This window comes from Oryzias melastigma, linkage group LG16, assembly GCF_002922805.2.
Source record: "Oryzias melastigma strain HK-1 linkage group LG16, ASM292280v2, whole genome shotgun sequence".
Lineage (NCBI taxonomy): Eukaryota > Metazoa > Chordata > Actinopteri > Beloniformes > Adrianichthyidae > Oryzias > Oryzias melastigma.
Genome location: NC_050527.1, coordinates 9,554,937 through 9,565,069, shown reverse-complemented (window position 1 = coordinate 9,565,069; position 10,133 = coordinate 9,554,937). Strand labels below are relative to the sequence as shown.

The following is a 10,133-nucleotide window of genomic DNA, read 5'->3' as shown; positions in this document are numbered from 1 at the left end:
ACAAACCTGTTTGTTACCCTGCATAAATATATGCGGAATATAATAAAACATACCAACTGAAACACATGTTCCAATGGTTGTTCATTGATTTGATTATCTGAGATTATTGAATAATTACATTTACAGCAGATGTTTTACATCTTAGATCCAATTAACAAAAGTTCTGTCTTTTAAAAAATGATAAAAGGTTACAAAAGGTCACAAGTTTAAAGGATCTTGAGCCTGTGTCATAAATTCTTGCCAGCTAAAACTGGGGGTTTCAGGTTTGGTGACAGGTCGTAATTGACCAGAATATGAAATGTTTAACGAGAGTTCTGGCCAAGATGACCAAAAGTTCAATTATGTTAAATTGCAGTTTCGGTCACTTCTTTGACCCCCTATTGAGAGAGGGACTCTGTTATCTTGAGGTGATGTGCTTAAAACAAAAGTTGACTGACCAAAAGGTCAACACAGGTTACACAGGACTCTGCTGTGATGTCATCACCAGCTGCATTTATGGCCTCCAGCACGGTCATTTGGGTATAGGTTATACGTATATATTATTTTACTGTATAAAAAGCCCATCAGGGGACAAATGCTGCAAATTAGTTCCTGCTACAAGCCTCTGATGGGAGGTTGGTGCCAGTGTTTTGGATGTGCGTGTGAATGGGTCTGTGACTGTAAAGCGCTTTGGACCTTCGGAGGAGGGTTGAAAGTGCTTTATAAGAATAAGTCATTTACCATGAAAATGCAATACCAACTATATTTTTAATGGAAGTGCAAAATGTTTGACAACATGCTCAACAAGTTTGTGTGCAACGATGCAATCAATGAAATGAAGATTATTAGTTCAATAAACAATTATAAATCAATCTGGAAAAGTTTAGATAATTTTGACATATATAATAAAAACAATTTAATAATGATCAAAAGCAAGTCAAAATTGTTCAGTTTGTAGAGATTTGTACTTAATCAATTTCTTTGCATCTAAAAGGATATCCTATTGGATGAAATGAACATGACCCTGCCTCTAGGTAGTGACCATATGACTAATTGTCAGAGGTTGCACTAACTGTTCTGAGAAATGCACCAAAACGATTGAGGAACACTGTCGTATGCAGAGTACAAACTCACGAAAATATTCAAACAAAAACAGTGATTTTTAGCAGCACAGCAGATAGTTGTCAATTTCTTTATTTTAAAAATTTGTCTTGTTTTTTTTACTATATTGCTAAGTCTCAAAAAGTTATTTAAATAAAAAAAAAAACAAACAAACAATGTTTTAATCACCTCAGACTGCTATTTTAACCAGCTCAAAATTGAAGAGAAGCTTTGTAGTTTAATCAACGTGGCCAAATATTAACATAACCAACCTTGAACTTTAGCGTGAGTTTTCAATAACTTTATTGTTGGAGAGAAGTACAGCAAACAACAGATTAGAGAGTAGGACACTAGCCACGTTTACATGGCCCCAAGTAATCGGAATAAATGATAGTGTGTCATTACTCCGCTGGATTTTATGTCATGCATAGAGGGTATGGTATTCTTTGGAGCACCAACAGAACCGATCAGCTGCTCTCAGAGAGCAAACTCTTTTCTTTGAGTAGAAAAGCCAGATTCACAGCTTTAATGTGTGAGCACGGGGTGCTTTGTTACGTTGTGAGCTTTGGACCGCAGTCCGTCCAGTTGATCTGCGTGAGAGACCCGCTGGATTCAGGAGAACCGTGTCTCCCGGGAGAACTGTCTCTCCGAGCAGCTTCAGGACGGTGTGAGCCAGCGGAGGCGCCTTTTGAATGCGGAAATGCCGCTCTGCGCACCGAACAGTCCTGAAAAACCGTGTAAAAATGACATAAATTCATATTTCCAATCACATCAAAACAGAATAAAGACTGATCTTATTCCCACATATTTACGTGCAGGCAATATGCAAATTTCCCGCATGGATTTAGAAAATTATGAGCAAAGAATCTCTTAAAAATATTATTAATAATAATGAAAGCACGTTCAGAGTATCATCTCGCTCTATACATGATCTTTGCTTGTTTACAGAGGAACTCATTATTTCTTCTTCTACGACTATTTCTGGTATTTTAAACAGTTCTGCGCATGTCAACATGATTTATTCTGATCAATCGTGTGGCGCATGGAAACGTTTGTTACAATGGGATGAAGTTTTTAAGGGACCATGTGCACAGTTGTATTCTAATCGGATCTTTGATCTGATCAAGGACATTTTGCACATGTAAACGCAGCTAGTGAGACTTAATCTGTGTGACAAACTAAAATGTGTCATTTGTTTGAAGTTGTTTTGCCTCCAATAAAAATACACAGCTTTGTCAGTTTTTTTTTGTTTATCTCCTTAGGGTATTTCACAATCTGGTTGCTGAACCTGTTATAGTTTATCAATGACCAATATTCTTCTTTTATTAGATGGGTGTGGTTGCGACCCAATCCTCTTTCAGCTAAGTACCCTCTCTCTGCTCTTTCCACATTATAATATAGTCATGGAAACATTTCTGTACCTTTTTTGGGCAGATTTTATTGCAAGTTGTTTTTTTTTTTATGACTTTTTATCTTGGTTTCATGTTTTACTCTTTTGTTATAAGACTGGGTTTGGACTGCATACTCCTTGGAGCATTCGGGAGTGGACTTTTAGGGCCTGGATGCTTTTTGACTTTTTTTTTTAATCCGGTGAACAATAAACTGTTTTCATCCCCTTTTGAACTTGTGTACCTGGTAGCCCTAATCCTTGGACAGCATCCGATCTAAAATAAATCTACCTATGTAACAAAAAGCTTCTGACAGTTTCAAAATCCCATCCACAATTCATTAACTCAAAAGTAGATGAAAACATTAGACCCTTTACAGATAGCAAAGCTCGACACTCAGTCAAGGTAAGTGTCAGGCACTCACCATCTTTAATTTTATACATTTTTATTGGCTTTTTTAGTTTCAAAAAGTTATTCAAAAAATTAAAAAAAAATAAGGTTTTGACCACCTCAGGCTGTCTCTTTAACCAGCTAAAAAGTGAAGAGAAGCTCTCTAGTTTCTCAATGTGGCCAAACAAAAATATTAACAAAATAAACCTTGAACTTTTGCACAAGTTCTGAAAACCTTTATCTGTTGGAGAGAAGTACAGCAAACAACAGATTAAAGTTCAGTGAGACTTACACTGCGTGACAAACTAAAATGTGTTTGTTTGAGGTTGTTTTACCTCCTATAGAAACGCACAAGCTTTGTCATCTTTATTTGTCCCCCTTAAAGTTTTTTAATAATCTGATTGCTGAAGCAAATATAGTTTATCCGTGACTAATATTTATTTTATTCTTTTCCCTTAGAAAAACAATGAGACCTAGCGATTTCCCATGATTCCTGAAATCCATGAGGCAAGTGTCTGACTCTTCTCATAGAAACCCTCTGATAGTTTCACATTTCCATCCACTATTCATTAACTATACAAGATTGAATAAATTGAATATATATATAGATATCTATATCTATATATCTATATATATATATATATATATATATATATATATATTAGGGCTGTCAGATTTGTCGCGTTAATTACGCGTATTTATTTGGCATGTGCGTGAAGCAGACAATTTTTTTGACGCATTAATCGTGGATTTTCTCATACGTGCCTTTCCATACCGCGTGCAGGCGTCCCTCATCGCCCTCTAACTCACCGGCCGCTCTCACTAGATCACGGGCGGGTCTCCAACCACCGGGCTGCTAGCTAGAACCGGCCCGGCGCCAAGACGCGGAGAGCTCCTGCACCCTAACTGGACGCAACCCGGTACCACCAGACGTGGTACCGGAGCCACGTCCCGAGAGCTGCGGACCCCCGACGTTCCGAACAGCAAGCGCACCGGGGGACGTTTTAAATGTAGTTTAAACAAAGTCAGTTATTTGTAGATGAAAAGATAAATCTCAGCTTTGAGTGTGTGGCCCGTCCCCCTTTCGCCGCACAAAAATATGCAAAATAGTTCTGGAGGTTTAAGCGTGATCCAGCCCCAGCATAGCGGTCTGTCTGCCGGCATATTCATGGCGTGAGCTCTGCTGGACACGTCGCTGCATGGAGCTGCAGCCAGAGAACGCGGCGGCAGTAACAGACTGTCAAACTATCCACAGAGTATCCCGCTTTTCTCAGTCTTAATGTTTTAAAAAACAAAAGTTAATTGGAAATGATAAATCTCTATTTCATTTATTACTGCAGTTCAGCAGAGGAGGAAAAGATTTGGTCCTGACAAAAAATGAACATGAAAGTGTTATGGAAATTTGATTTTGGATGTTTTTTTATTTCATTTTACTGAATGTTGGTTGAAGTCTTGAATTTAAAATGCCCTTCACTTGCACTTGGGCTTTTGTTAGGCATTTTATGTTACAGCCTTTAATTGTTAAGAAAGTTTATCTCAATACAACGCTACAAAATACAGTATTTCTGATGAAAACTACTAATTTTGCTGTTCTTGTTTTCATAAATAATGTAGAGTTGCCAAATTCCACAAAGCACACAATATTTTCTGAAAAAATGCCACATATTAATTTGCGATTAATCGCAAGTTAACTATGGACAATGCAAATAATCGCGATCAAAATTTGTAATCGCCTGACAGCTCTTATACATATATATAAAATAAATATTGGTTTAACTACACAGGAAGAAGGTTTATCATAAATAGACTATAACCGCTTCAGCTGAAATGCCTCATTAACTTTTGGGTAGAAATAAAATATGGAAAACCTCATCTATTTAATATGAGAGTTTCAATAACCACACGTGTTTTTGCTTAATGAAATTAAAAAAAAAAAAGGAAGAGCGGAGAGGGCAGTATAAAAACAAGCATTGGAGGAAAAAACTTTAGACCCCTCACAGATAACAAAGCTCGACAGTCAGTCAAGGTAAGTTAGAGCCACTCAATATGTCAATATCTGTTTGTTACTTACCTCTTCGTTTTTATATTTTCTGCTTATGTTGTAAACTATCCTACTTTTAAAATCTGTTTTATGCTTTGCTATTTTCCAACAGATGAAGTTGGTGCTTTTACTTGTGGTACTGGGAACAATATCTGCAGAAGTTCAAGGTTGGTTTTGTTAATATCTTTATTTGACCATATTGATAAAACTAAGATCTATGTCTCAACATTTTTGTTGGTTAAATAAATAGTCTTAAGTAATTATAAAAAATTGTAAATTTGGTGTTTTAATAAAAATAACTTGTAAAATAATATTTAAAATAAAGACAGTGACAGATGTCCACTGCTGTCTGTTGTTACAATAAAACAATCAAGATTTTTTGTGCTCTGCATTTAAAAATGACATGCATTACAACTTAACTTAAACAGAACTTACATTCATTGCACACATGGGAACCCAGTGGTTGCTTAAACAAAATCTTTTTTTTAGAAACTGTAATGATCTTGACAGCGTAAACTATATTCAAAACCCACTTCAAGCTATCATTCAGATTTTCCGTCCATCTGTTTTTAGTGCAATTATAAACTTTTATCATTGTGAGCAAAGTTTTTTCTTGGTATTTTTGCAGTTCAGTTTTGGTCTCACACTGAAAGCTCACTCTAAATAACTTATTTTCTCTTTGACACTATTAAAAAAGGCATAAACTAAACGTAAAAGGTACATAGGTTACCAGGAATCCTTTATTAAACTCTTATTGAGAAGAAATGTGGAGAAAATAAAAAGTAGAGGAGGAAGACTGAAGGTTTTTGTCCTTTTTTTCTTTTGCTCTTTTTTCCCAGATCTTTCAAGAAAAATGTTTACCTTCCCCCAGTCATCAAACACAGCTCATGTGAAGCTGAACCCAGCAAAACTGGATTACAATGCTGTAACTGTCTGTCACAGGTAGATAGATCTATCAAGTGCACAGGTAATTCACTGTAATTGTTCATATTTAAAGTGATTTAAATTTTGTCTCCTCCAATAGATCTATTACAGACCTCGAGAGAGACCACGCCATATTCTCTTTATCCACACCCTCTCAAGACAATGGCTTCCTGACTTTTTGGAAGAACGCAAACCGAGAGATACAGCCCCATATCAAAAATGCAAGAGTTGAATATAAAGGATGGGACTACAAGTTAAACAAGTGGCACTCCATCTGCACCACATGGGACTCTGAGAACGGACTGGTGCAGATATGGGTCGATGGGATACCTTCAATCAGAAAATTCAGCATCTCCGGTGCCATCAGTGGGGCAGTCAAAGTTGTTTTAGGACAGGTATTATTCACTCAAAACCTACTAGTTTTTTTGACAATAGCTTGACACATTTTTCATGCTTGTGTTCTTCCTCTTTTATCACTTTGAATACCCCACAGGACCAAGACAATCATGGTGGAGGGTTTGACGTTAACCAAAGCTTTGTTGGCATGATAACGGATGTCCACATGTGGGACCACATCCTATCTTCATGTGACATCCAGAACTACATGGGCGAAATGAACTTCACTCCAGGAAATGTGCTGAACTGGAAGGCACTTGACTTTGAGATAGTTGGGAAAGTGTTGATTGAGGATAAACCTGCTTGTCACTCTACATCAGTATTTTTGGGGTAAAATAAAAGATATCTATTGAAACAAATGTTCTGATTGTTGTTCATTGACTTGATTATCTGAGATCATTGAACAATACAATTTATAACAATGTCCCCTTCTTTGTATTTTCAAGAAAAAATGTTTTACGAAATAAAACCAAATATAACTTTTTGATAAGAACTCTACTCATTAGGGGTGTAACGGATCACAAAACTCACGGTTCGGATCGTGTCACGGTTTTAGGGTCACGGTTCGGATCATTTTTCGGATCAGTTGAATGTTAAAAAAAAATAAAAATACGACAACAACAATATGAAAGCTAATTTGTGGAAATGCTTCAAATCATATATTCAGTATCAATATAAGGTACTTCCCACACACAATATTTATATATGCAACATTAAAACGTTTGCTCATTGACACCTATTTATTAAAACAGAATATCTTTAGAGTTTGAACACAAACAAAATGCTAAAACATGTAGTTTCTTACATTTGCATGTCTTGTGACCAAATCTACAAAAACTGAGAGAAAAGAATGTTTAAAAATAAACAGCTGCTGCTCCTAACTCGGAGATTCTTTGAATCCAGAAATTGAAACGTGTACCGATGCTTTTATTCAGGTCTTAACATTAAATAAACCTGATATCTATCCATCCGTGTCATTCATTATGAAGTTCAGAAAAGTTTGTGATGGAAGCTGCAGGGTTTTTCCTGGCTTAAAATAAGGTGGTGGTGTCTCATTGCGACTTCAGATTTGTATACCTTAATAAGTTTATTTTACTATTATTGTGGTTATTTCATAAACATTATTGAACATTCTTTCAATTTACATATTTTACTATTATTAGATCACCTCATTATAAAACATAAATGGCTCAATGTAACTAATTGAGCCATTAGTTAACTAAGTAAGGGATAATACCCGACGAAGTGTGCGTTATGAGAAATTAACGCACGACGCGGAGGCCTAAACCGTCCGACGCGAAGCCCCTCTGTCGGTTTATGAGCATGCGCACTCTCTCCTTTCCTCTTTCCGCTCGGCAATAGACAGACTGTCTCCTTTTTTCTTTTTTCATGGAGGTTCTCCTCTAAATCAGGTGTTTAAACTCCTGATTTTAAAGCGTGTCTTCTCTCCCTCACACTCTGTGGGTCTGTTGGTAATAAACAGCGCATCTGTGGAAGTAAAGTCCAGTCGGACCGAACCATTTTCAATTTAGAGGAGGGGGGTCCACAGACGATGTTTCCAAAGCAAAAATATTTAAGTATTGTTACGTTGACATTAAAATCAAAATATTTGCGATTATATATTGGTTATTGGTTTACTGAAATAATTGTTTCTGTTGTATCATTTTGTCATCATTCGGGTCTCCGTGGACCCTCTCTCAGTCTGGGCTCCTAGAATCAGCCACATCCCCCCTTTTCCAGGAGCTGGTGGCGGCCGACACCAAATTCTCTATGCAGGAAAAACCCTGAAAGCTCCGCCCACACGCAGCGGGAGATTCAGGAACAGACTTTAAGAAATAACCGCGAAGCTGTTACTTCAGCGCTGGTCAAAACAAAGAGGATTTACAGGAATTTGACAGAATTTCATTGATGTGAACGGACAATTGGTTTAAATTATGAGAGCCCGAGGTGTGCGCGCTGGCTGGGGGTGGGGGTCGGAGTGGTCCGCGGTACACACGTGTCCGAACCGTGTCCCGAACCGTGGCTTCTGATCCGTACGGATCACGGATCATCCGTGGTCCGTTACACCCCTACTACTCATCATGTTTGGAGAGCGAAGAATGCCAAGGGTATATTCAGACTTGGAAAGTCCTTCGGTTCAGATTGAGTCCAGATGAAGTCTAGAAGATTCCATTTGGTCTGTATTCAGACTTGTGTCTTCCTGAGATTTCTGTTTCGGACCAAAACTTGTTAACAAAACTGTGAAAGAGGTGTTGGCAAATAAATTCCAAACTTGTGACCTCAGAGGACTGTAACTTAAATGCTGATATAAATTCTCAATCTCCTCAGGTTGTCCGGCCAGAACAAATGTTGAGACGTTAGATCACATTCATGCCACTCACTTGTTTGGTGTTCCTGATTATTTATGGTCATCGAAGTTATGAGTCATGGTAGTCATGGTAGTTATGAGTCATGGTTTCTATTGAACAGAAACAAAATATAAACGATCAGAATAATAACAAAGGAGTATAAAAGTTCACAAAACAAACATACATCTTAACTTATTTGAAGCCTGGTGTTTCCTCGTCTAAACATCAGAATTACAAGGGTCCCTGAATGCAACATAATGTGCAACGGAGATCGTGGCTTTGCAGCTGCAGCGCGACCATTCAACATGAAACATTGACGCAATAAGTTAAGGAAACATGAAATACGGCATAGGTACAAGCCCGAAAATAAATATAAACATGTAAAACACAACACCACACAGTTTGAATAATTTCCTAAGAATATTAACTTTTACTGGATTCAAAATTGTAAAGAGAAAAGAGCAGACATCCATAGAAAAATTAAATAAACAACTTAAAATGGATAAACTTACATTCTCATGGACGTATGACTATGAAATGAGATGAAAAGGTAGAAAAGAAAAACCTAGGATGAGGACACAGCTTATGCCTTTAACGAAGGCTGACTGATGACTGAAAAGAACAAGTCCTGATCTGGTAAAGATGATTGGTTAAAAGGTGGGGTCCGTGCACCCCTCCCATGAGAAACATTATTATGGGATGTCAGATGAACTATTATGGGATGGTGTGGCGTTCAAGGTCCTCAGGAAAAATCAACTAATCAACAAAAACTGATTTAAAACTACTACAAACGTGATCCTTGTTAATAAAAACCATGTGACTAAAGATCTCTTCAGTCATTGGCCAGCAGTTAATGGGGGCGGGTCAAAACAATAGAGAAAGATGGAGAAGCTTCGGTTTGCCAGGATTTTAACTATTTTAATGTAAATGCTGCAAGTCATCGGATACAAGAGCATATATAAGAAAATCTTGTTATTGAATTACACGTTGAAATGGAAAAATGACAGTGTGTTCCCAAGGCAGGAATCAGACACTTGTCTTATAGTTTTAAGGAACACGGGGAATAGTCCATCCATATCAAAAGAAAGTATAAACTTTTTTCATGGTGTGCCTATCACTGTGTTTTTTACAACTCAAAGTTTTTTGGCTCACTTAAAAGCTCACACTATGTAAATTATTTCTCTTTAATACTATTTAAAATATTTGTAATTAATGCATTAATTACCACATAGGTTTACAGGTGTCCTATGTAAGACTCTTGAAAAGAAAGGGAACATGGAGAATACGACAAGAAAGAGGAGGAAAAGTGTGGGGTTTTGTCCATTTTGTCTTTTGTTTTTATTCCAAGATCTTTCATGAAAAATGTTCCCCTTCCCCAAGCAAACAAACAAGCTCTTGTGAGACTGAACATTGTTAAACAGGGTTACGAAGCTGTTACTCTCTGTCACAGGTAAATCTTATTTTTTTTTTTCTTTTTCTTTTTAACTTGTCCTGTCCAACAGCTGAGCCAACAGATGTGGGCTGAGAGCTTCTTGTGTTGAGCAGATTTTACTGTCACAACAGGGA

General features: G+C 37.2%; 1 protein-coding gene and 1 long non-coding RNA gene across 5 annotated transcripts in view; one reads left to right on the top strand and one right to left on the bottom strand.

Annotated features, from left to right (window-relative positions):
• LOC112144005 overlaps window positions 1–9,209 on the bottom strand; it is a 31,700-nt gene extending 22,491 nt beyond the window's left edge. For 3 of the 4 annotated variants that reach the window (XR_004949335.1, XR_004949333.1, XR_004949334.1), the window contains exons 1-2: window positions 9,080–9,209; window positions 8,601–8,677 (exon numbers count right to left, since the gene is read on the bottom strand). This is a non-coding gene — a long non-coding RNA (uncharacterized LOC112144005). Of the gene's footprint in view, window positions 1–1,366; window positions 1,806–8,600; window positions 8,678–9,079 lie in introns of those variants that run through there. The other variant, XR_002918831.2, reaches the window with a different exon arrangement.
• On the top strand, window positions 4,762–6,578 carry LOC112144002 (serum amyloid P-component). Its single transcript, XM_024268297.2, has 5 exons — window positions 4,762–4,884; window positions 5,012–5,066; window positions 5,739–5,841; window positions 5,924–6,218; window positions 6,317–6,578. Exons 2-5 carry the CDS (start codon window positions 5,012–5,014, stop codon window positions 6,551–6,553), a joined length of 690 nt encoding a protein of 229 aa, XP_024124065.1. The 5' UTR covers window positions 4,762–4,884; the 3' UTR covers window positions 6,554–6,578.
• Window positions 9,210–10,133: the final 924 nt, after the last annotated feature.